The sequence below is a fragment of the Oncorhynchus mykiss genome, chromosome 17 (assembly GCF_013265735.2).
Source record: "Oncorhynchus mykiss isolate Arlee chromosome 17, USDA_OmykA_1.1, whole genome shotgun sequence".
NCBI classification, from domain to species: domain Eukaryota; kingdom Metazoa; phylum Chordata; class Actinopteri; order Salmoniformes; family Salmonidae; genus Oncorhynchus; species Oncorhynchus mykiss.
This window is the reverse complement of record NC_048581.1, coordinates 78,642,568-78,670,018: the sequence shown is the minus strand read 5'-3', so window position 1 is coordinate 78,670,018 and position 27,451 is coordinate 78,642,568. Positions and strand designations below refer to the sequence as shown.

The 27,451-nt window shown below is 42.5% G+C and overlaps 2 protein-coding genes across 3 annotated transcripts; one reads left to right on the top strand and one right to left on the bottom strand.

Moving 5' to 3' along the window:
- Positions 1–271: 271 nt before the first annotated feature.
- On the bottom strand, positions 272–16,428 carry LOC110494631 (zinc finger protein 362). Of its 2 annotated transcripts, none has more exons than XM_021569868.2 (9): positions 15,824–16,428; positions 11,611–11,674; positions 10,813–11,065; positions 9,149–9,274; positions 5,384–5,714; positions 5,050–5,274; positions 4,292–4,370; positions 1,554–1,712; positions 272–1,331 (listed from the first exon to the last, which is right to left on the bottom strand). In XM_021569868.2, the coding sequence occupies exons 2-9, from the start codon at positions 11,671–11,673 to the stop codon at positions 1,215–1,217; spliced, it is 1,353 nt and encodes a 450-aa protein (XP_021425543.2). In that variant the 5' UTR covers position 11,674; positions 15,824–16,428; the 3' UTR covers positions 272–1,214. The 2 variants fall into 2 exon arrangements, with proteins under 2 accessions (XP_021425543.2, XP_036804146.1); XM_036948251.1 differs by lacking the exon at positions 15,824–16,428 and adding an exon at positions 15,106–15,812.
- Positions 16,429–18,175: 1,747 nt separating this feature from the next.
- LOC110494630 lies at positions 18,176–27,104 on the top strand. The gene is made up of 3 exons (XM_021569867.2): positions 18,176–18,278; positions 22,842–22,991; positions 25,393–27,104. Exons 2-3 carry the CDS (start codon positions 22,844–22,846, stop codon positions 26,484–26,486), a joined length of 1,242 nt encoding a protein of 413 aa, XP_021425542.2. The 5' UTR covers positions 18,176–18,278; positions 22,842–22,843; the 3' UTR covers positions 26,487–27,104.
- Positions 27,105–27,451: the final 347 nt, after the last annotated feature.

Sequence of the window (27,451 nt, the reverse complement as noted above, 5' to 3'; positions counted from 1 at the left end):
CGACACAATCCTGTCTCAGAGCTCTACAGACAATTCCTTTGACCTCATTGGCTTGGTTTTTGCTTTGACATGCACTGTCAACTGTGGCACCTTATATAGACAGGTGTCTGCCTTTCCAAATCATGTCCAATCAATTTAATTTACCACAGGTGTACTCCAATCAAGTTGTAGAAACATCAAGGATGATCAATGGAAACAGGATGCACTTGAGCTCAATTTCGAATCTCATAGCAGAGAGTCTGAATAATTTTTATTTGTAATACAGTTGCTAAAATTTCTAAAAGCCTTTTTCCGCTTTGTCATTAGGGTATAGGGTATTGGCTGAAAAGGCTGTAACGTAACAAAATGTAGAAAAGGGGAAGGGGTCTGAATCATTTCCGAATGCACTGTATGTCAGTTCCATAATGGACCATTTCATTTCTTCAATACATGGCAGTGCTTATCAATTCAGCAAACCAAAACATGGCAGTTTCTACAAATATCAGCATCAGATTCAAAATATATATTTTAGTGCTCTTCAGGATAGCCTTGAACAGTTTCCTTTTAAATACCATGGACAATAACAAGATGAAAAATACAACTACAACAATAACACAAAGGTATTGACCCTCCAAATGGAAAGTATTTTGTGTGCATTGTTGTCTAAAAGACATACTTAAATGTGATAACTTACTTGAGAACATTTTCTTTTTAAGTAACAAAATGATGCAAACATTGACATTAGGATTGGTACAAAAAATGCTTGAATAAATGATTTAGCTATTCATCTTCTTGGACTAACTAAAAGGAAGACAAATGTTTCCAATGCAAATATACTTTTGCAAAGAGTAAAGGGAGAATAACAATATCAAAAAAGTGGTCCTTTAATGCTTTATAACACCTAGGGTGAATGTTTTTAGCTGCCTGGAGCAATGCTTTTTATTGTCTTAGCATAGGCCAAAAAGGTTTTTACTCTACCATGAGGCCTGAAAGTGCTGTAAAATCATTTTTGGATGTCCCAAACATTCCCCAACCACAAAATACAAAAAATAAATAAAAAGAGTCTGGCGTCTTTTGAAAAGGTACAAATACAGTCTGGCACATTTTTGGAACCCGCATAGGGGAAAACAAACAAATAAAAGCCCATATCTAGGATTGATTACGCTAAAGTGGAGGGGTGACCTTACAGGGGGTTCCTCCATGAGGGTCAGGGGTAGGGTGTCAAGGTGAATTGCTCAGATGAGGGAGATCCGTATGGGGATATTAGGAGACCCTGTCCTCTGTGGAGAGTGATGGCTCACCAGGTGTTCCACCACCGTGTGTTTAGACATGTGCTTCATAAGGTAGGTCTCCTGAAGACAAACAAAGAAGGGTTCAGTCAACACCGAGGCTCAGTAGACAAAGAGGTATACATGCTTCACTAAAGCGACATTGTTGAGTGATGATCTGACAACATTGGCTCACTCTTATTGCCTGAGAATGAGGAAACAAAGAACGGTCAATTGCAAACAGCGTTGCATGGTTTCTCACATCCTGTGAAAACATCAGCTCATGCTGCACTATAGCCTACTCACTGAGGTGTAGGCTCTGCCACACATGCTGCAGCAGTAGGCCTTGGCGTTTTTGATGGCATGCACAGACAAGTGAATCTGCAATGAGGCTGAGTCCGAGTAGGCACGGTAGCAGTTTGGACACTTGTAGGGCTTGTCTTTGTTGTGCTGTCTCTGGTGAGACTGGGGCAGGGAAAGAGACGGACACAGAGATTACCTAATACAATTATTCACAGACCTACAGTACCAGTCAAAAGTTTGGACACAGCGACTCATTCAAGGGTTTTTCTTTATTTTTTACTATTTTTTACACTGTAGAATAATAGTGAAGACATCAAAACTATGAAATAACACATGCAATCATGTAGTAACCAAAAAAGTGTTGAACAAATCAAAATATATTTTAGATTTTAGCTTCTTCAAAGTGCCATAATATGGACTTGGGTCTTTTACCAAATAGGGCTATATTCTGCATATCACCCCTACCTTGTCACAACACAACTGATTGGCTCAAACGCATTAAGGAAATAATTCCACAAATGTACTTTTAATAAGGCATACCTGTTAATTGAAATGCATTCCATGTGACTACCTCACGAAGCTGGTTGAGAGAATGCCAAGAATGTGCAAAGCTGTCATCAAGGAAAAGAATGGCTATCTCAAATATTGTCACACCCTGATCTGTTTCACCTGTCTTTGTGTTTGTCTCCACGCCGCACCAGATGTCTCGCATCTCCCCTGATTATCACCTGTGTATTTATACCTGCATTTTCTGTTTTGTCTGTTGACAATTAATCTTGTCCCGTCAGTTTGTCTTAGTCTTGCCAGTTCTGACCTTTCTGCCTGTCCTGACCCTGATCTTGCCCGCCGTCCTGTACCTGCCTGACTCTGATTTGGATTACGACCCTTTGCCTGCCTCGACTTACCTTTTGCATGCACCTTGCATGCACTAAACTCAGCAAAAAAAGAAACATCCTCTCACTGTCAACTGCGTTTATTTTCAGCAAACTTGACATGTGTAAATATTTGTATGAACATAACAAGATTCAACAACGGAGTCATAAACTGAACAAGTTTCACAGACATGTGACTAACAGAAATTGAATAATGTGTCCCTGAACAAAGGGGGGGTCAATTCAAAAGTAAATGTCAGTATCTGGTGTGGCCAGCTGCATTAAGTTCTGCAGTGCATCTCCTCATGGCCTGCACCAGATTTGCTAATTCTTGCTGTGAGATGTTACTCCACTCTTCCACCAAGACACCTGCAAGTTCCCGGACATTTCTAGGGGGAATGGCCCTAGCCCTCACTCTCCGATCCAACAGGTCCCAGATGTGCTCAATGGGATTGAGATCCGGGCTCTTCGCTGACCATGGCAGAACACTGACATTCCTGTCTTGCAGGAAATCACGCACAGAATGAGCAGTATGGCTGGTGGCATTGTCATGCTGGAGTGTCATGTCAGGATGAGCCTGCAGGAAGGGTACTAAATGAGGGAGGAGGATGTCTTCCCTGTAACGAACAGCATTCAGATTGCCTGCAATGACAACAAGCTCAGTCCGATGATGCTGTGACCCACCGCCCCAGACCATGACGGACCCTCCACCTCCAAATAGATCCCGCTCCAGAGTACAGGCCTCGGAGTAACGCTCATTCCTTCGAAGATAAACGCGAATCCGACCATCACCCCTGGTGAGACAAAACAGTGACTTGTCAGTGAAGAGTACTTTTTGCCAGTTCTGTCTGGTCCAGCGATTGGGGATTTTTATCCATCGGCGACATTGTTGCCGGTGATGTCTGGTGAGGACCTGCCTTACAACAAGCCTACAATCCCTCAACCAGCCTCTCTCAGCCTATTGTTGACAGTCTGATCACTGATGGAGGGATTTTGCGTTCCTGGTGTAACTCGGGCAGTTGTTGTTGCCATCCTGTACCTGTCCCGCAGGTGTTATGTTCAGATGTACCGATCCTGTGCAGGTGTTGCGACATGTGGTCTGCTACTGCGAGGACGATCAGCTGTCCGTCCTGTCTCCCTGTAGCACTGTCTTATGTGTCTCACAGTACTCACCCTTTACAATGAAGATCTGTGAAGTTATTTGGATTTTTACGAATTACCTTTGAAAGACAGGGTCCTGAAAAAGGGATGTTTCTTTGTTTGCTGAGTTTATAATAAGTTCTGAGACTAGAACTATCTGCCTCTTGTGTCTGCATCTGGGTCTTAACCTGAGCCATGATAAATATAAAATAGATTTGGATTTGTTTAACACTTTTTTGGTTACTACATGATTCCATTTGTGTTATTTCATAGTTTTGATGTCTTCACTATTATTCTACAATGTATAAAATAGTAAAAATAAAGAAAAACCCTGGAATGAATAGGTCTCTAAACTTTTGACTGGTACTGTATTTGTCTAGACATTCAGGGTGGGGAAACACCTGTCAAACCAGGCCATCATCTGACCCAAATGGAGGAAAATCATGCTGAATATGTAATGTTCAAAATCTAAAACATACTACAGTAAAAATACAATTATTTACAAAAGTTGGCAATAATTTCAGATATAATAGCATGTGTGTGAAATATATGAGGAATGAATAGCATTGTCTTTGACTGTGGATTTGATATGTTATGTGTTCCTCTACTGTAAAACCAATTGTGACAAATGTGACACTTTAGGAGACATTTTATACCAACCACAGCGGTAAAGAACCCAGCATCAATGCTTCAAAAGTAGAACCTGAGCATGAGTTTAACTGAAAATACCTGCAGATTGGAGAGCTGGGTGAAGGCTTTTGCACAACCTGGATGGGCACATTTATAGGGCCGATCCCCAGTGTGAATTCTGTAAAAGATATAGTGTGTATATATAGTAAATGAGGCTGCAGCATCCGGCACACATGTCGACATAGGGCAGCAGGCCGGATATTTTATTTTCTCTCTCTCTCCCTCTCCCTCTCCCTCTCTAAGATACTTCACTTCCTTTTTGATATAATCTATAAAGGCAAATAACACTAGGGTAAATAAACGTAGGCCTAGATTCAATCAGATCAAGCCATTAACCGGCCGTAGCTGATGATGTGGCGTGTCGGAGGTGTAACTGTGTTGGAGCAGTCAAATCGGTGAGTCCCACTCACGTTTGTTCAGAATGAGAAAGTGTAGGCAATATAGAAATAATGACATTCCAATTGAAAATCATTAAAGAAAATAATGGTTTCTATCAGCCTTAGAGGTGTAGATTACAACTCACATTCCTGTGCCATCTTATAATCAAGACTGCATAGGATGTATCTTCATGCGACTCGGTGCATGACAGCTCTAACACAGTTCCGACACCGCCAAAACAACTGCAGGTGTCAGGTAGATAGAATCTATCCCTTCAAGCGTTAGGATTCTGGGAAAGATACATCATCACCACACTATACGACTTATTTTCCTTTTTGGTGTTCTTGGTAGAGCACCTATAAAGATCTTTATAGGGTACATGAAAACACTATCAAACTTGTGATCAAATAAGATTTGACCTTGTGTGCTGCTGCAGGTGGGAGAGCTGGCGGAAGCATTTCTCGCAGTAAGAGCAGTGATAAGGTTTGACACCCAGGTGAATGCGGAGGTGCTGGGCCAGGTAGGATGCGTTGGTGAAAGATTTGGAGCAGTAGGGACACTTGTGCGGCTTGACCTCTGTGTGAGACTTGGAGTGCATCTGCATGTCTGACTTGGAGAAGAAGGTCAGTGGGCACAATTTACACCTGTGCAAACACACACACGAAACACACCGTAAGCAATCAATATGACAGTAAGACATTTGGAGTGAAATCAACATGTAGCAGTCTATAAAAGTGTAATGTGTGCTCATGCCTGTAGCATTTGCCCTCTTTGGGGATGATGGTGTGGCAGGATTGGTCGTTGCCTGAAGCGAGGATTGGGTAAGGCACCACCAACAGAGGGCCACCACTGTTCTCTGCTTTTATCTTCTTACGCCCTCGCCCCTCCATCTTGGGAGGGGGCCCCAGCAGTCCAGCAAGGCCCCCGTTACTTTTGATTTGCTCCCTCCCAGGGCCACTGGCCAAGCTGGAGAGGACATGATGAGGCGAGAGGGCTCCGCCTAGCCGGCTCTGGCTGTTGGAGGTGGGTGTGGTCAGAGTGATGGAGGTGTTATGGTTGCCAGTTCGAGAGGAAAGTGCCAGACCTGGCAAGTCAAGAGGTGAAAATGACTTCCAAACAAGATTTAACAGAACTGTAATGCAAGACTGAATATATACACTATATATACACAAAAGTATGTGGACACCCCTTCAAATTAGTATATTCGGCTATTTCAGCCACACCAGTTGCTGACCGGTGTATAAAAATCGAGCACACAGCCATGCTATCTCCATGGACAAACATTGGCAGTATGTTGGCCTTACTGAAGAGCTCAGTGACTTTCAATGGGGCACCGTCATAGGATGCCACCTTTCCAACAAGTCAGTTCGTCAAATTTCTTCCCTGCTAGAGCTGCCTCTGTCAACTGTAAGTGCTGTTATTGTGAAGTGGAAACGTCTAACAGCAACAACAGCTCAGCCGCGAAGTGGTAAGCTACACAAGCTCACAGAAGGGAACTGCCGAGTGCTGAAGCGCGTATCGCGTAACAATTGTCTGTCCTCGGTTCCAACACTCACTACCGAGTTCCAAACTGCCTGGGAGCTTCATGTAATGGGTTTCCATGGCAGAGAAGCCGCACACAAACCTAAGATCAACAATGCTCAATGCCAAGTGTCGGCTGGAGTGGTGTAAAGCTCGCCGCCATTGGACTCTTGAGCAGGGAAAATGCATTCTCTGGAGTGATGAATCACGCTTCACCATCTGGCAGTCAGATGGACGAATCTGGGTTTGGTGGATGCCAGGAGAATGCTACCTGCCCCAATGCAAAGTGCCAACTGTAAAGTTTGGTGGAGGAGCAATAATGGTCTGGGGCTGTTTTCATGGTTTGAGCTAGGCCCCTTAGTTCCAGTGAAGGGAAAACAACGCGACAGGATAAAATGGCCAAGTTAACAAACAGATCACAGACCATTTGGAATCCCACCGTACCTTCTTCGCTGTGCAATCCGGTTTCCGAGCTGGTCACGGGTGCACCTCAGCCACGCTCAAGGTACTAAACAATATAACCGCCATCCATAAAAGACAGTACTGTGCAGCCGTCTTCATCGACCTGGCCAAGGCTTTTGACTCTGTCAATCACTGCATTCTTATCTGCAGACTCAACAGACTTGGTTTCTCAAATGAATGCCTCGCCTGGTTCACCAACTACTTCTCAGATAGAGTTCAGTGTGTCAAATCGGAGGGCCTGTTGTCCGGACCTCTGGCAGTCTCTATGGGGGTGCCACAGGGTTCAATTCTCGGGCCGACTCTTTTCTCTGTATATATCAATGATGTCGCTCTTGCTGCGGGTGATTCCTTGATCCACCTCTATGCAGACGACACCATTCTGTATACATCTGGCCCTTCTTTGGACACTGTTGACAAACCTCCAAACGAGCTTCAATGCCATACAACACTCCTTCCGTGGCCTCCAACTGCTCTTAAATGCTAGTAAAACTAAATGCATGCTCTTCAACCGATCACTGCCCTCACCCGCCTGCCCGACTAGAATCACTACTCTGGACGGTTCTGACTTAGGTATTTGTAGTTGTCCACATATTCTAAGTGTCTGTCTAAACTGTAAACTCTCCTTCCAAACTCATATTAAGCATCTCCAATCCAAAATTAAATCTAGAATTGGCTTCCTATTTCGCAACAAAGCTTCCTTCAATCAGGCTGCCAAACAGCCGCGTAAGAACTGACTATCCTACCAATCCTCGACTTCGGCGATGTCATTTACAAAATAGCCTCCAACACTCTACCCAGCAAACTGGATGCAGTCTATCACAGTGCCATCCGTTTTGTCACCAAAGCTCCATATCAGCCACCACTGCGACCTGTATGCTCTCGCCAAACCCACTGGCTCCAGGTCATCTATAAGTCTTTGCGAGGTAAAGCTCCGCCTTATCTCAGCTCACTGGTCACCATAACAACACCCACCCGTAGCACACGCTCCAGCAGGTATATCTCACTGGTCATCTCCAAAGCCAACACCCACTTTGGATGCCTTTACTTCCAGTTCTCTGCTGCCAGTGACTGGAACGAATTGCAAAAATTGCTGAAGTTGGAGACTTCTATCTCCCTCACAAATTTTAAGCATCAGCTATCTGAGCAGCTTACCGACCGCTGCAACTGTACACAGCCCATATGTAAATAGCCCATCCAATCTACCTACCTCATCCCCATATTGTTTTTTTACACACCAGTATTTCTACTTGCACATCTATCACTCCAGTGTTAATTTGCTAAATTGAAATTACTTCACTACTATGGCCTAGTTATTGCCTTACCTCCTTACTCCATTTGCACACACTGTATGTAGATTTTTATATTGTGTTATAGACTGTACTTTTGTTTATTCCATGTGTAACACTGTGTTGTTGTTTTTTGTTGCACTGCTTTGCTTTATCCTGGCCAGGTTGCAGTTGTAAATGAGAACTTGTTCTCAACTGGCCGTCCTGGTTAAAAAAAGGTGAAATCAATAAAAAACAATGACATACTAGATGATTCTGTGCTTCCAACTTTGTGGCAACAGTTTGGGGAAGGCTCTTTCTTGTTTCAGCATGGCTGGCCCTCGCTACATATTCGTCGCCAGACCCACTGGCTCCAGGTCATCTACAAGTCCATGCTAGGTAAAGCTCCGCCTTATCTCAGCACACTGGTCACGATGGCAACACCCTTCCGTAGCACGCGCTCCAGCAGGTGTATCAGGTGTAGCAGGCGCGAACCCGGGACCCTCTGAACACATCAACAACAGTCACCCACGAAGCATCGTTACCCATCGCTCCACAAAAGCCGCGACCCTTGCAGAGCAAGGGGAAACACTACTTCAAGGTCTCAGAGCAAGTGACGTCACCGATTGAAACGCTATTTAGCGCGCACCACCGCTAACTAAGCTAGCCGTTTCACATCCGTTACACATACAGGAATGGTTTGTCGAGATCAGTGTGGAAGAAACTGACTGGCCTGCACAGAGCCCTGACCTCAACCCCATCGAACACCTTTGGGATGAATTGGAACACTGACTGCGAGCCAGGCCTAATCGCCCAACATCAGTGCCCAACCTCACTAATGCTATTTTGGCTGAATGGAAACAAGTCCCCGCAGAAATGTTCCAACATAATTTGGAAAGCCTTCCCAGAGGAGTGGAGGCTGTTTTATAGCAGCAAAGGGGGACCAACTCCATATTAATGCCCATGATTCTAGAACGTTTGACCAGCAGGTGTCCACATACTTTTTTAATTACGCAGACTTTTTCAGAGAAAATTATTTCTTGACATGTTCCCTTTTAGTTAGTCGCTCAACATAGGAATACTCTTTGTGCCTGCTCCTTGGCTGAAGTACTTTGAAATCACACCGGTAAGCCAAAAGTCATGTCACATTTTGAGAAGCCTGGATTAGTCTACAGGCCAATAGTACGGGATTCTGGAAAAAGGCTGTGGAAGTCAGCCTCTCTTTCCGTGTATGTGCCAGGAGGCACAAATGTCAAAACAATGTCATTACCTGATAGGTGATTCGTTCTAGAGGGTTGGTCAATGATTTGACGCAAATGCCAGTCTTCCCACAATCCTCTTGCTTTTATAGCCGTCTTATCGTCCAGATTCAAATTTACATCACCAAGAATACGTCCTGTTAGAGATGTGCAGAAAATGCACATAATTTACCAGAAATGCTTTTACAGGAAATATAAAGCCTTGGCTCACAAGACTCAATAACAATTTTCCTTATCTATCCATCCATCAAGGATAAAAAAATATAAGTATTACAGTAATTACAAGATACAGTGCCTTGCGAAAGTATTCGGCCCCCTTGAACTTTGCGACCTTTTGCCACATTTCAGGCTTCCGTCCCAGTCTCAGGTCTTTTGCAGACTCCTTCAGGTTTTCTTCCAGAATGGTCCTGTATTTGGCTCCATCCATCTTCCCATCAATTTTAACCATCTTCCCTGTCCCTGCTGAAGAAAAGCAGGCCCAAACCATGATGCTGCCACCACCATGTTTGACAGTGGGGATGGTGTGTTCAGAGTGATGAGCTGTGTTGCTTTTATGCCAAACATAACGTTTTGCATTGTTGCCAAAAAGTTCAATTTTGGTTTCATCTGACCAGAGCACCTTCTTCCACATGTTTGGTGTGTCTCTCAGGTGGCTTGTGGCAAACTTTAAACGACACTTTTTATGGATATCTTTAAGAAATGGCTTTCTTCTTGCCACTCTTCCATAAAGGCCTAATTTGTGCAATATACGACTGATTGTTGTCCTATGGACAGAGTCTCCCACCTCAGCTGTAGATCTCTGCAGTTCATCCAGAGTGATCATGGGCCTCTTGGCTGCATCTCTGATCAGTCTTCTCCTTGTATGAGCTGAAAGTTTAGAGGGACGGCCAGGTCTTGGTAGATTTGCAGTGGTCTGATACTCCTTCCATTTCAATATTATCTCTTGCACAGTGCTCCTTGGGATGTTTAAAGCTTGGGAAATCGTTTTGTATCCTAATCCGGCTTTACACTTCTTCACAACAGTATCTCGGAACTGCCTGGTGTGTTCCTTGTTCTTCATGATGCTCTCTGCGCTTTTAACGGACCTCTGAGACTATCACAGTGCAGGTGCATTTATACGGAGACTTGATTACACACAGGTGGATTGTATTTATCATCATTAGTCATTTAGGTCAACATTGGATCATTCAGAGATCCTCACTGAACTTCTGGAGAGAGTTTGCTGCACTGAAAGTAAAGGGGCTGAATAATTTTGCACGCCCAATTTTTCAGTTTTTGATTTGTTAAAAAAATTTGAAATATCCAATAAATGTTGTTCCACTTCATGATTGTGTCCCACTTATTGTTGATTCTTCACAAAAAAATACAGTTTTATATCTTTATGTTTGAAGCCTGAAATGTGGCAAAAGGTCGCAAAGTTCAAGGGGGCCGACTACTTTCGCAAGGCACTGTACAATTTACAAAAAGTGATGGGATGTGTGCCAATCATTTGATGAGACAGAGGAAGATGGGAGGGAGAGTGATCGCATGACATTCAGTAGAGATGCATTCTGATGTGAACCACCTCTGAGAATGGGTGAATTTCTTGCACATCACTAACTGAGTGAGGGGTGGTGGTCAATGGTGGTCATTGACAATGGAGTCTGGCCTGGTGAGGTGGGTGCTGTCAGCGTACCTGCGACTGAGCTGGAGGCCGTCCGGGTGTGCAGGGCAATGTCTGGCTGGGACGAGCTGTGGACATGGAGACCTTGTTGCATCTGCTGCAGTTTCTGAACTGACATCTGGACTTGCTGCCCACCTCCTGTCTGTGTAGGATTCCCCAGTCGTTGCTGAGGGGAGGGAACTGTGGAAGGCGGCAGGTGGGGTGGTCTGATCTTCTCAGCCATCAGCTGTTCCTTGATCTTGTTGATCAACACAATATTATCCATCTGACAGCAGGTAGACAACACAGAGACAAGAGAACAGTCAGTTAAATCTCAGACATTCTTATTTTGGAAAATACTGACTGTGACCAAAGTTATCCTACTTATGCTTGTCAGTCAATTTTGGGACTATAATTGATGTTTATGACTGCTACGGCCACATAGGCCGTTCACAACCAGAGAAGTAGATTTTTCGGTTCAGTTCCTCTAACATCTTTGAGGGGGCTTACAATTGTGTTGCTTTGGCTCCCTCCAATGGACTCAAAGGGAAATAACTTGAACAATGTAACCTAAGAACATTTACAATAATTTATGTCCTCTCTTCAGGTGATCTGTAAAAATAGTGTGTACTTTACATGGAAATGTGCATGACAATCAAGCAGGCAAAATACCTCTCATTGCTCATGGGTCTCAATGTTACACTGCCTAGAATAATAATTTAAAATCTTCCCAATCTACTGCCCACTGTCATCTTCTTCTTCTTCATCCTCTTGTACACTAACAATCCTGTTGTTGAATGTTAGAGGGTAAAGTCTACAGTTAGTACTCACCTGCCCAGGCATGGTGGGGGGTGGAGGCCAGAAGTAGGGATTATTAAAACGAGGTTCAGCCATTCTATGAAAAACAAACCAAATAAAAAATGATATTCTGCACAAAAAATTAAATGTTTTTATTGTGCAGTGAAACGTGTGGTTTTACAAGGTCAGTCGTAGTAGTACGGCGCCCCTGGAGCAAATTAGGGCTAAGTGCCTTGCTCAAGGGCACCGACAGATTTTTCACTTTTTCGGCTCGGGTATTCAAACCAGCGACCTTTCGGTTATTGGCCCAACGCTCTAACAGCTAGGCTACCTGCCGCTAAGCTTCCTGTCACTAGACTACCTGCCACTAGCCTGCCGCTAGGATACCTGCCGCTAAGCTACCTGCCACTAGACTACCTGCCACTAGCTTGCAGTTAGGATACCAGCCGCTAGGCTACCTGCCGCTCTACAACAACAGTTTATTCAGCATCATACAATTAACGCAAATGTTTTCAGCATTTATGAGTTCATAAGTTCCAATAGACTTATATAGTTAATACTTGCCATTTAGCCACATGCCAAATACTGAGCTTATGTTTGTAAATGTGTTGTATTCAAGCCTCCCGATTTCAAAGTAAATGGAATTACTTTCTAACTTCCTCCCATTCTCTTCCTTCACCATATCCATGACAAAAGTTTGTTTCCACACGCACTGTAGCTAAGTATAAAACGTCCTCCTCACACTGTTCTGAGTCACAACTTTCTAAAGTTGCCCACAGACAGCTGAAAATTTGCAGAGGATTCAATTCAGCAAGAAATTATTCAAAGAAGAGAAAGCTTGTGAGTCACAGGGATCGTCTCCTAGGAATTACCCAGGAGGCCTTTATTCTCTCTCTGTCAGCTCGTCAGCAGGGTCTTGAACCACCACACTGAATGATGGACATCTCCCCGAAGAAAACACAATCACATAACATGATAGGCTATAGCTTGTTAAGGAACACTTGAAAGCTGCTATCTGAGAAAGCAGAAATGTTTATAAAAATACAGAGACCGTAAGCAGCTCAGAGCTGAACTACTGTCCATCCTCCTCTATGTCAACCAAACCATGGGGTCATCAGCTAGTCTCATGGGAAACAGGATAAGCACTTTGTCTCTCTCCTCCAAATACATCATGAACAGGACATAAATTATATCTCAAATGATGACAGGTCAGCCAAAGAAATGAGTTTGCTTTATGAAAGCCAGCTTATGTGATGGGGGGCCCGAGTCTAGATGGAGTCAGACAGGTTGCATAATATGTTTTTCATACAGTCTTATGAGCTAGTCCAAAAACTATATAGAGACATTTAGGCAGTTTCCTATAACATCTTGTGATTGAAGATAGAATTGCATAAATAGTTGAGGTGTTTGAAAAATATATGGTCTTTCGGTAGCCTACAGTGTCTATGAGAATGTTGATATTTTCACAGGGGACAAAATATCCCTCATCCCCACTTCCTGATGTTCCATTTAGAGTGTATGTCATTGATTTTCATTCCAATATCTCTAAATGCAAAGGTCCAATTTGGAAGTATTTGGGGGAAAGAGCATTGCTTCTCTTTGTCCCATGGTAGAGCCTGCTGCTCACTCATAGCTGTCTGAGATCTGTGGGGGGTCTTTCTTTCCATTGCTTCGTTTTTCAAGCCTTATAATTTTTTCATGACATATTGCGTGATTTGGCACAGACCACCATTCTGATGTCTGACTTAGCAGCGTAGCACAGTCCATTTGCATGAGCCAAAAGAAACAAAAATAATATGTCCAAGCGTATGAACCTAAACCAAGAAAATATTTCCCTAATGATGCCGACGGGTGTCCGTTTCACTTCCTGGAGTTACTGGGCTTCAGCTGAATATAAACTTGAGTTGATTATCTCCACCATATGACAGCTCAGTCTTTGATATGCCATGTTTGACGTTGGTGATGACAACCAGCCATCTTCTCCGGCGACAGAGAGTAGTGTCAAACTATATTAAAGTAGAGAGACCTTTGTCCATTTCAAATACACAAAGTGTAGGGCATCCTGCCTGTTGGTGACTGTATGGGGATTCTTCTCAGCCATTCTTTTGTAAACCATTGGCTCAATGGACATCCAGCCTACAACAGGCATAACTGCTATATTCAACTATCTGATCAGACTGGAAAAAACTATTATTTGCCATGGCTACCCCTTGAAGACTGTATCCTGTTATCATGGTATTACCAACATATTTTGTAACTTGACTTTGTCTAGATCAGTTCCTCTTATGTACAGTATGATGGTTGATCACGTCATTGGACACTAAACTGACTTTCTGAGGTTATTTCAGGGATAACAGGGACATGGTGGAGAACCGAGCCCTGGATCTAATCCAGATGCAAGATCTATAAAAAGTAGTCAGTCCCTAGAATGTCCTGAGGACCTACTGTGTATGCAATCTAATTGGCATTAGCAATACAGTAAGATTTCATCCAATTGATTATTTTAACTATTCCAGGTAACTAAACCTGCAGAGAGGATAGGTGATTACGAGTGTTTTTCAGATGGTAGGTTGCCAATCTGATGTACGATGTTTCTAATTGATACTCAGCTGGAGTAAAATCCAACAGAGGTGGGAACTGTGGGAACCCAGGATCAATGTTGGGAAATGAAACACACTTCACTCCTGTTATTGTCTGAGCCACTTGAAGATATGCCTATCATCAAAGTGTGGAACAACAAAATGTTTAACAACAATGGAGCAAATGTATCCCATGACCTTTTCACATGCAAATATCACTTGATTTATATTATGTATACGTAGTGCTTAATTTGCCACTCAAATAGAGCAATATTACTTTTTCTTTTGTTAGAAGTCTCATAACTAATCATACACACCGTTGTTCAAAAACCCTTTTTCCAGTATGCTATGTTGAAACATTTCAATTGTATTGAGGAAGCAATGTCTTCAATTGAAATATTACAATATTTTGCATTAGTGAAATAGCCACGGTGGATCAGTTTATAAGCTATTTGAGTCATAGCAGAAATGGATGCATGCTGAAAACATCTGGTGAGATTGAGAACCGCCGTCTGAAATAAACGTGTCTATAATAAACCCGCAACACTGATGAAATCAATCTGAATGTATCGTTGTGTGACGCAGTAAAACCGCAAATACTCCTGTTTCGCACTCAACATTTTGTCTATTGCTGTCAAGACAGTCAGATGTACTAAGAAAACTATTCGACCACTGTTGCCTATATAAACGTATAGGGCTGGTCGTGTTTTTAAGGACATTAAAAAGAATAGGCTGCAGGCTATCAATCTTCTGACAATTAGCGGCAAATTAGTAAATAAATCGTGTAACATTAGCCCAACATCACATTTGCAGTAATATAATATAGGCTATTATTTGCTCTATAAATTATTTTCTCAAAACAAAGTGATCTATTATTAGGATATAACAAGGGATGACACATCACTTGAGGATGGTCCAGACTTGTAGACTAAAACAAAAGTTACTTAACTTGTCCTTTATTCTATCGGTAAATCAGCGTTTATTTCCAGATTAAAAAAAGACCTTTAGAACCTAAAATGCAAACACATAAAAACATCCAATAAAGTGCATTTTGACTGCAGAGCAACTCCAATCCCCTTAGCTTGTGCCTCGCTCCAATGCCTCTCCCACATTCTCAGACAGTTTTATTAAAACATTTCAGACAAAAGGAAAACAAAAATGGCAGCCTGTCTTATTTTTGTAAGGTCGGGACGCCATATTCTGCAGATCCCACATTTACAGATCCCACAATTAAAAACGAGACTCGATGCATGCAAATGTGTCATCCGTTTATTTGTATTAAGTGTTCGAATGATTGTTTACTTAGATGTACAGGTTTGAATAGCCCGGCTCGAGGAATAAAAAAAAATAAGACACTTCCCACAACAAAGCATGCATTGCAAAATGCAATGCGTTACGGTAACTGTTCGCTATCCAAATCCACAATTTATTCCCGAAGTAGCAAGCATAACTGCATTTCATCTGGCGAATTATTTTTGCTACATTCATAATAGAACTAGAATGTTGCCATATTCAAAAATGGATTGGTAATACACTAGTATTATTTATTTTTGTAACTTTTTGACGACTGAAATGGTAGCAATAACTGCTTTCAAAATAGCATTGAGGCAGCCGAACGTTTTTAGAATGCCACGCAGAATATAATCGGGAAACAAATGTATACAAACCTGACACCTCGATTGTAGATTTTATTATATTTGATAAAAGGTTATTTTTGCTTGTCTTCAGTCGGAGTTACTTCAGACCTTCCGGGTCGCCATCTGTTCACTTCTGGGTGCTGCAAGCTAGGAATTGCTTTCACTGAAGCGGTCCGTTTTAAGCAGATTTTCAGAAATAGGCCTACAAAAGTACAAATATAGATATGTTAATTTTGAATACTTGCGCGATATAAACGTGGTTCAGCAGATTATGCGTAATTGTAGTGACATAATTGACAAGCCTTTGGTGTGGCATGACTGTACCATAATTTCAAGGCACAGATTTACAGTATGTGATCAGGAGTGGAAAGAAAGAAGCTGCATTTAATGGATACAATTAAACAATTCTCAACAAACAATGCCCATCATGCCCTGAATTCTCGCAGATGTATACATTGTAAATTGTACAGGTCCGCTCTTTGAAGGTACACGTCAGGGGGTTCGCATATCGTATTGGTCTTTGTAACTGGAAAACAAAATCAGTCATTGGAGGTTTCAGGTAGCAAACATCCTCATTGCTTGAAGCTCACGTAGTGTTTTTATTTGATTTTTTATCTCTCATCAATAGGCTACTTCTCAAATTGAAAGGATTTTTCGGATAATGGTTGAAAATGGGGGTCTCTGTTATACTGTTCATGTTACCCCTATAGCACAGAGTAGCCTATTTGGTGTTTTACCCTGAAACAGTAATAATTATACCATGATAATGCATTTTTAAACTGTTGAACAGGCCTACATATATATATATATATATATATATATATATATATATATATATATATATATATATATATATAAGTATTATACCATGATATTACTATTAGTTTCTGTGCTGTAATCACTTTTTCTGGTCAACCATACATTTATCCATTTTCCATTCCATAAACTCCCTAAAGCTGGTCAACCATACATTTATCCATTTTCCATTCCATAAACTCCCTAAAGCTGGTCAACCATACATTTAGCCATTTTCCATTCCATAAACTCCCTAAAGCTGGTCAACCATACATTTAGCCATTTTCCATTCCATAAACTCCCTAAAGCGGGTCAACCATACATTTAGCCATTTTCCATTCCATAAACTCCCTAAAGCGGGTCAACCATACATTTAGCCATTTTCCATTCCATAAACTCCCTAAAGCTGGTCAACCATACATTTAGCCATTTTCCATTACATAAACTCCCTGAAGCTGGTCAACCATACATTTAGCCATTTTCCATTACTTAAACTCCCTAAAGCTGGTCAACCATACATTTAGCCATTTTCCATTCCATAAACTCCCTAAAGCTGGTCAACCATACATTTAGCCATTTTCCATTCCATAAACTCCCTAAAGCGGGTCAACCATACATTTAGCCATTTTCCATTCCATAAACTCCCTAAAGCAGGTCAACCATACATTTAGCCATTTTCCATTCCATAAACTCCCTAAAGCTGGTCAACCATACATTTAGCCATTTTCCATTCCATAAACTCCCTAAAGCTGGTCAACCATACATTTAGCCATTTTCCATTACATAAACTCCCTGAAGCTGGTCAACCATACATTTAGCCATTTTCCATTCCATAAACTCCCTAAAGCTGGTCAACCATACATTTAGCCATTTTCCATTCCATAAACTCCCTAAAGCTGGTCAACCATACATTTAGCCATTTTCCATTCCATAAACTCCCTAAAGCTGGTCAACCATACATTTAGCCATTTTCCATTACTTAAACTCCCTAAAGCTGGTCAACCATACATTTAGCCATTTTCCATTCCATAAACTCCCTAAAGCTGGTCAACCATACATTTAGCCATTTTCCATTACTTAAACTCCCTAAAGCTGGTCAACCATACATTTAGCCATTTTCCATTACCTAAACTCCCTAAAGCTGGTTAAGCACAATATATGGTAGACAAACTCTTAAAACTATGTTTTCCAACTAACAATGGGGGCTGCAGACATGTAGGGTAACTTGAGTCCTCTGTGCATGCTTCAGTAAGAGATGGCAGCACTGCACTATTAGATACTCTTATCTGAGTGATGAACTTCTGATACAGACAGTAGCCTACTATCAATGGCAATGTTGCCCAACAACAAGCTGTCATTTCCCAACAGAACACATCCATCTATAAAGGACACCCATGGTGCCAGTTGACACTAGACAAACAGATGCAGAGACACACAAACACACACACAGATACACAGAAATAAAGACCCCCGCATTACAAAAGTTGTCAAACTGGTTTCCCTGTTGTCTGTGCAAACATTGCCACACCCTCTAAAATGTACACATGCCCCCAAATTTACCCAGGCCAGATGAGAAGAGAGTGCCTGAAAACATCCCACGGGGGAGGGGTGAGGGGAGGTGTACAGGAAGGATGAGAGCTGTTTGGCTCACACCGACGTGCTGTGCTGCTGGAGGCTCTTGTGTGCACAGGTAAGACGCTAACTCCAACTTCACAACTATTTAACATAAACTCACTCCTTGATTGAAATGGTCTCATTGTCCAACCACCTCTATGCAATGCCGTGGGCTGTAAATTAGATCTGTTCTGTTGTTATCAGGATTTACAGGAGGGCGGTGGAGGCTTGAGTGTTAGTTTGCATGAAGACAGAAACTGGCAGTGAAGCATAACTCCAAAGAAGTCAGACATGAGAGAGGAGTGCCAGTTTGTGTGCAAGAGTTCTCATGACATTTGCATGGTGGATGATAATGCTTTAAGTTTGTTATGTTTCTCAAAAGTTGAAAGGCTAACAAAATACCCCAAAAATCATACACTGATCTAATTTCTCTCTATTGACATTTCAGTGACTAAAAACAGTAACGTGGCTGAGAAGGCAATTGTCCAATATGTACATAAAGAGATATAATGATAAACATAATTTAGATATATTACTATCTTAAAAGTATTGCTTGCATAATACAGCATATCTGCTACAGTATTTCACATGATGGGCCTTGAGTTCGTTTAAGGGCCCAGTGCAGTCAAAATTCAAATTTCCTGTGTTTTGTATCATATTGTAGAACAGCTGATGTAACACAATGTAACACTGTAAAAGTGTGAAACAATGGATTAGTATTATTTTTTGATAGTTACTCGTTGTAATCAGCAGGTTTTGCATGGGTTGAGTTTTGGCTTGCCTGGTTGCATCACCAGGCAGTATCAGTTTTAATAGACCAAAAACAAAGAAAGTTCCAAAACTATGCCAATAAAAGCTAGTTTTCAGTTTTCCTCTACCCTCCCCTCGAAACTGCCGTGCAGCCTCCCCGGGACTGCGGCGCAGAAATATTAGCCGACAGACAGAAGCTCGAGATTGAACTTCATTCATTCTTCATTCATTCTTTCTAGAGCAGTGGTCACCAACCGGTCGATCGCGATCCACTGGTGATCTCGAAGGCATTCCTAGTCGATCGCCAAACATTTCTGTAAAAAACCCAACGATAAAGCATTGTGTTACTATTTATTTGTATTCGTTTCGGGCTGTTTGCGGTAGGTGCACCCGATTCAGCTGCGCTGCACGCCGGGTAGACGAACTGTTGACATTTTGAACCGTTTAATGTGTCTGAAGGTATAAAAATGCCTTCCCGGCGAGCCCACAGAGCAAATCAAGTGCACTATAAGGTTACCGATGGCCAATCGCATTGCTCAGACGACTGTGCCTGCAGTAACGTAGCAGGCAACATACCGAAACAAAACAAACTATTCAAGAGATTTTGTTGTAGTAAGAACGCATCGGAGTATGATTCTATTGTATGGACACCAGTGGAGGCTGCTGAGGGGAGGACGGCTCATAATAATGGCTGGAACGTAGCAAATGGAATTTGCATCAAACACGTATTTGATACCATTCCACCAACTCTGCTCCAGCCATTACCACGAGCCCATCCTTCCCAGTTAAGGTGCCACCAACCTCCTGTGATTGACACACTAATCAGCCCAATCAGCCCAGTATTTTGAGACAGGCTTGAATAAGCTTAATAGCCAACAGGCAGAGGGTAGCATAATTTGTCTGATTCTCAGTAACAATGGTATGTGAATAATAATGGATTTAATTTTGTAAAGTGGTTTCTTGCATCAAACAACACAACATTTTCAGTCAAGTGGATAAACAGGTTAATGTCAAGCCCTGCATGTTTTTTTTTCTCTCTCAAAAGTCTCATGGAATGTACAGGAGGCATACATTGAACACCACACATTGGCTGCTACTGTAGGCTGAATGATAGAACAGCCTCTGTATGTCCATATTAAAATGTTATGGGATGTATTTTCTCCATTGTTTTTGATGGTAGGCCACTCTGGTAGGCCTACTACATTATGATCAAATAGCCACAGTAGCCTACATGGCCACTGTTAAAACTGTAAGTTACATGTTCACAATGTTCAAGTTCGCGCTCAGCAGACCACAACATTTGCCCAGTTATAAAAATTTAGAGGGAAAATTGCACCTAGCTAAATTCTTGCTTGAGAAATAGTTTTTTGCTAAAAAAATAGTTTATTTTTGACCATTTTAATGGAAAACTAACTTAAGTACTAAATTGTTACCCAGATATGATTTAATATTGAGATAAAAACAGCTGCAATCAGTTAAAGCTTGGTCGCAAATGGTTCTTCCAAATGGACAATGACCCCAAGCATACTTCCAAAGTTGTGGCAAAATGGCTTAAGGACAACATAGTCAAGGTATTGGAGTGGCCATCACAAAGCCCTGACCTCAATCCCATAGAACATTTGTGGGCAGAACTGAAAAAGCGTGTGGGAGCAAGGCCTACAAACCTGACTCGGTTACATCAGCTCTCAGGAGGAATGGGCCAAAATTTCCCCCAACTTATTGTGGGAAGTGTCGTGTCTTTGGCTATGCCGGATTAAGTGATATGACATGCTATTCTATAAAATAATTTATCCGTAATTAATATTACCTGTGTCACGTTCTGACCTTTATTTCCTTTGTTTTGTATTTATTTAGCATGGTCAGGGCGTGAGTTGGGTGGGCAGTCTATGTTTGATTTTCTATGATTTGGGGATTTCTATGTTTCGGCCTAGTATGGTTCTCAATCAGAGGCAGGTGTCATTAGTTGTCTCTGATTGAGAATCATACTTAGGTATCCTGGGTTGCACTGTTTGTTTGTGGGTGATTGTCTATGTGGATTGCTTGTTTCAGCACAGTTCGCATTAGCTTCACGGTTGTTATTTCGTTTATTGTTTTTGTATAGTGTTTCAGTGTTCAGTGTTTTCTTTATTAAAATTCATGATGAGCACATACTACGCCGCATTTTGGTCCTCCGATCCATCTCGCCTCTCCTCTTCAGATGAAGAGGAGGACGCCCGTGACAACCTGATTGAGCTAATAATGTAAATGTAATTAACTAGAGAGTCAGGGCACCATGAAATAATATTTATAGAGCTGTTATCTTCCGAATAAACTCTTAAAGACCTAGTAATATTTTACATCAATAGCAGTCAATATTAATCATCTTCTTAATTCAGTCTCATCTGAAAGTTATAAATTCTTAGTTATCTTTACGAACCTGGCTCACAAGTTGAATCAGCAATACAAAATTGGGTTTAATTATGTATTTACTAAATACCTAACTAATCACACAGAATTACACATACACATAATTAAATCATAACTTGATTACAAATTACGGCATAAAGGAAAATTGTCCCTAGCAGGCGGAACAGAAATGACAGCTTGTTACACAAAAGAAAAGGGGCTGGGTTTGAGTGAAAGAGCAGGAAGACTGAGGAACAAAGGGAAGAAGCTGTGCTATCGTAAATACAGTATCTTATGCATTCTAAATTACTGCCCATTTGGAAAAGGAAAATACAATAAATGTTTACTCTGAGCTGCGCTTCGGTAGGTTGGTGGTAGATGGAAGGCCGTGTTGCCCAACCGAGTCCTTTGAAAAATGTATCTGCTGGTAAATTGGATACGTTGTAGTAACGTCGTTGTGTGGTGGATGGGCTACTCTGTCTGTTCCTTCCTAACCTGCGTTTGCAGCTGCGGTTGCTAACTCAATGGCAAGGAGGTATCACTTCTGTAGTGAATAAGAGTTCAAAGTTCATATCATTCGCAACCAAAGCTCATGCTGATGTTGGCTTCGTTCTATAGTTATTACCTGAACCATTCTGACATCGGACCGTCGTCCTCACGTCCTCGGAACAGGAGGTTACATTGTCGTCAAGGGCTTATATAGGAAGGGAGAGGAGGGCGTGTTTGAAAAGTTTTATAGCCCATGTCCTTTCACAGGGGCGGGCCACTGATTGAGCAAAGCCCTATCTTATGAAAACCCAAATCTCACATTTTAGAAGCTAAAATCACATTTCATCCCATCACGAATAATTATATTCAAACATATAAATTGAACAACAGAGACTTTCCATGGTAGAGTTTATGTCATCTTATCATTGATGAGAATGTCTCAGATGACAACCGAATTGACATCATATTCATTAAGTACCACTGCACATTGGTCGGATTACCAGAATATTGTTCATTTCCCCCCACCTACTGATGTTCCCAGAATCTCTATGTTAACCAAGGGTTTGCAAATGTAACATCAGTAGGGTAGAGAGAGGAAAAAGGGGGAAAGAGGTATTTATGACTGTCATAAACCTATCCCTAGGCCAACGTCATGACAGAAGCTTGTGGAAGGCTACCCAAAACATTTGACCCAAGTGTATGTAAACTTCTGACCCACTGGAAATGTGCTGAAGGAAATAAAAGTTGAAATAAATAATTCTCTCAACTATTATTCTGACATTTCACATTCTTAAAATAAAGTGGTGATCCTAACTGACCTAAAACAGGGATTTTTTTTTTACTAGGATTAAATGTCAGGAATTGTGAAAAACTGAGTTTAAACGTATTTGGCTAAGGTGTATGTAAACTTCCGACTTCAACAGTATGTTCCAAGGGGAAGAGCCAGAGTAATAATCCATTCATAATCCAATAATGGTTTTTAATATAGTCCTCTGTCTGTGTTGTTTTGTTTTAGTCATGGATGGTGTGTTAGAGGGAGCAGCTGTGGTGTGTGTGTGTAAACTGGCCTGCAGTCTTCTCTTCCTGCCCATGGTCACTGCTTCTCTCAGTGCAGTCAGCTTCTGCTGCAACTGCCTGCTGCTCTTCACAGACCTCGTAGTCACAAGTAAGTGTCCATCTCTAACCCTATTTTTGCTGTGTACATCAGAGCTACAACTACCTGTTACTCCTTGCAATAGGAATTTCCAGTTGAACAAAAAGGAGAGCAGACTTTGTGTCAATCAAAAATCAATAGGTCGTTCCATGAATAGAGTACATTTTGTGTCCCTTTGATATTTTTTATTTGATTTATTTTGTAAAATTACACCCCCTTTTCTCCGTGGTATCCAATTGTTAGTAGTTACTATCTTGTCTCATCGCTACAACTCCCGTACGGGCTCGGAAGAGACGAAGGTCGAAAGCCATGCGTCCTCCGAAACACAACCCAACCAAGCCGCACTGCTTCTTAACACAGCACGCATCCAACCCGGAAGCCAGCCGCACCAATGCGCCGGAGGAAACACTGTGCACCTGGCGACCTGGTTAGCGTAATATTAAATATTAACAAAAACTTTCTAGAATCAGCATTTTGACATGCCCCTCATGTGTTTCTGACTTCTAGAAAGGTTTTAACCCACTTAACGCCAAAATGTCAAAGTTTTCACTATCATTGTAAAGCCCTAGTTTGCTTTTACGAAGTAATTTATAAAGATCTTTATTTTTTTCAACCTTTATTTAACTAGGCAAGTCAGTTAATTAAGAACAGATTCTTATTTACAATGACAGCCTACACCGGCCAAACCCAGATGACGCTTTGCCAAATGTGCGCTGCCCTATGGGACTCCCAATCACGGCTGGTTGTGATACAGCCTGGATGTGAGAACTGATACATTTATGGCCCTCATTCGAACGTCAACTCTTGTTTTAATATGGTGAAGTTGTTATTTAAAAAAATATTGTTTTTAAAGAAACATTGATCAGATAGTGTTAAAGCAGGTGAACTGGTTCTTTTCTTTTTGGCCATTTTCTGGTGTTTTCTGGTGGAAAACTGAGTGGGTTGAACATAACACGTCAACCCTGTTACCCATAGATAGATGTAACAGTGTAACTTTAGACCGTCCCCTCGCCCATACCCGGTCGCGAACCAGTCACCCTCAAATCATTGTTACCCATCGCTCCACAAAAGCCACGGCCATTGCAGAGCAAGAGGAACCACTACTTCAAGGTCTCAGAGCAAGTGACGTCACCGATTGAAACGCTATTTAGCGCGCACCACCGCTAACTAAGCTAGCCGTTTCACATCCGTTACATAGACATGCTAGAAATATTTTAATAATATTTTTTTTTTGTGAAGCTTGCATTCAATTTCCCCACATCTGTTGCACACAACAAGCTTAAATTCTCCCTGTCAAGGGGATTTATGGCTGATTTAAGATGAACACCAAGCCGGTATATTACAAGTTGCAACAGGGAACAGAAGCACCCTGCGTACCCAGCACAGAAGCACCCTGCGTACCCAGCAGAAGCACCCTGCGTACCCAGCACAGAAGCACCCTGCGTACCCAGCAGAAGCACCCTGCGTACCCAGCACAGAAGCACCCTGCGTACTCAGCACAGAAGCACCCTGCGTACTCAGCACAGAAGCACCCTGCGTACCCAGCAGAGAAGCACCCTGCGTACTCAGCACAGAAGCACCCTGCATACTCAGCACAGAAGCCCCCTGTGTACCCGGGACAGAAGCCCCCTGCGTACTCAGCACAGAAGCCCCCTGCGTACTCAGCACAGAAGCACCCTACGTACCCAGCACAGAAGCACCCTGCGTACCCAGTACAGAAGCACCCTGCATACTCAGCACAGAAGCACCTTGCGTACCCAGCACAGAAGCACCCTGCGTACCCAGCACAGAAGCAGAGAAAATGCCATTGGAAACAGGCACTTTGTAGGAAGTCAAAAGAAAAGGCAGTGAGTGACCTTGTCCGTTGTTACAGAATCACACAGTGTTCACAGGATGTCATCAATACAATACAACAGTGAATAATCAGGGTCCTCTGTTCTCTGTACATCCAGTCTGGTATCAACTACTATCAACAGATATGAGAATAATCCATAAGCTTCAGGATGAAGTCTAGTGGCCATCAACCAGCACCTTGAGTGTCACAAACACTGGAAGTCATGTATTACAGAAAGGGCAAATATATTAACATGCTAAACATTCTGTTAATCACTCTAAACTAAATATGAACTTTTGTGATCTTACATTTCCCCATTACACTCCTATAGTGTCATGTGTGACTCAGTTGGTAGAGCATGGTACTTGCAACGCCAGGGTCGTGGATTCAATTCCCACAGGGGATCAGTATGAAAAAGTATGAAAATGTATGCACTCACTACTGTTAGTTGCTCTGGATAAGAGTGTCTGCTAAATTACTTAAATGTAAAATATCTATAGGCTATTTCAGTGTCCTAATGCTGCCAGTCCCATCCTCCACATTTCTCCATTTGATTGATTGATCTTTGTTGTCCCTCAGCCTTCCTGGTTGTACTCTGGTTTACAGAGCCCTGGCTACCTCAATTTTCCATGTCCGCTGATGTCATCGCCCTGCGCTTCCTGCTCTTCCTCAGCTACATCTACTGGGCAGTGCTGCTGATGACCACACCTCTGGTTGCTGTGGAGACGGCCATGAGGTTGCAGTGGCCCCAAGTGTGTGGTGGCGGAGCAGTGGACGGAGACGTTGACAAACAGAGTAAAAATCCTGCACCTCACGGCGGTGTGACACTGGAGGTAGAGAACGGGCAGAGCTGGGACACAGACACCCAGAGAGGAGGGAGAGAGGACCAGGACCAGGGAAGTTGTCTGTCCCACATCATTGGCTTCTTCTGCTGTCTGCTGGTGTGGGCTGTCTGTGGCATCTGTGGGGGTCAGGGCTGGAGACTGGAGGTGCTGTGGGTGGAGGTCTGCCTGGAGAGGACCAGCTCCCTCACTCTGTGTCTCCCTAGCCTCCCCAACACCGTCCTGCTTGCTCTGGGTGAGCCCAGCTGGGGCCTGGCCACTGTGACCTTGGCTCTCCTGCTGGTGCTGACGGTGGGCTGGGGCTTTCTCAGAAGACACCTGGCCCACACAGAGACGGACCCACACACACCCACAACCACACAGACACACAAGGAGGAACATGGTACTGACATTCAACTGCCCGTTCAAACACTTCCTGCACCACGCAAGGCTATGAAACCTGTGATGTCAGTGGCGTCAGCCCCACGGTTTGTTGACACAGAGACAACATGGTCCAGATGCTCCGTTCACAGCCCATGTTCTGGGAACAACATGCAGCTGTCACTGGGTCACCATGTCCTCTTATCCCTGGAGGTTTTGTCAGCAGACAGACTAGAGGGACACAAAGAGAAAAAAGGACTAGGAGACATACCTCTCACTGGTATTGTGGAGGAACACACAGACAGGAGCCAGCATGGGCTCGGGCGATTTCCCTGCCTGGGGGTGAATATAATGACAGGGTTAATGTGTCTGCTCACTGTCTGTGTGTTACCTCTAAACCTCAGTGTGAACATCCTATTAATCAGGCACACAGAGACAATGCTGCAGTGGAGTTTGAAGATCTTAATGTAGTTGATAATGTAAATTCAATCATTAAGGAGGTCTGAAAGGCTTGCTCACTTTATCTTCATCCACTAAGCATAATATATCATATTGTTTCTTCTCTATGGGATAGTTGGTAGCTATTTTCAAACAATTTTCTCCCAGCAGGAGGGTCTCGATGCCAGTTGATGCCCCCCCCCCCCCCCCCCCCCCCACAGGGATGGCAACCTGCCATCATATCATCTGGCGAGACTATCCCCAAAACAATTTTAACACATTTTCATATTGCACTTGGTCTCTGTTGTTCATTCAGTTAGCCTGTCCTCGATTGAACTGGCTGCACCCAAAGAAGCTAAACAGAGGGGTCTCTCAGTCAACGTAACATTGACATAAAGTCAGTGTACTGGACAATAAACCTGGATGGTGATAGTGTTAGATAATGAGGTGTGGCTTGGGAATGGCAAAGGGGGGTGCAACTCAATATTATATACATTGACTGAATATACACAGAGTATTCCACACATTATTTCATAGTTTTGGATTGACTGACCTTCATGTCTTAAAGTAATGATGAACTGTGGTTTCTCTTTGCTTATTTGAGCTGTTCTTGCCATAATGTGGACTTGGTCTTTTACCAAATAGGGCTATCTTCTGTATACCAACCCTACCTTGTCACAACACAACTGATTGGCACAAACACATTAAGAAATTCCACAAATGAACTTTTAACAAGGCACACCTGTTAATTGAAATGCATTCCAGGTGACTACCTCATGAAGCTGGTTGAGAGAATGCCAAGAGTGTGCAAAGCTGTCATCAAGGCAAAGGGTGGCTACTTTGAAGAATCTACAATGTAGAAAATAGTACAAACAAAGAAAAACCCTCGAATGAGTAGGCGTGTCCAAACTTTTGACTGCTACTGTGTAATGTAATACATAAATATATAACTATTATACTGTATATGTACTTGTGAGTGTGTGTGGCTCTGACATACT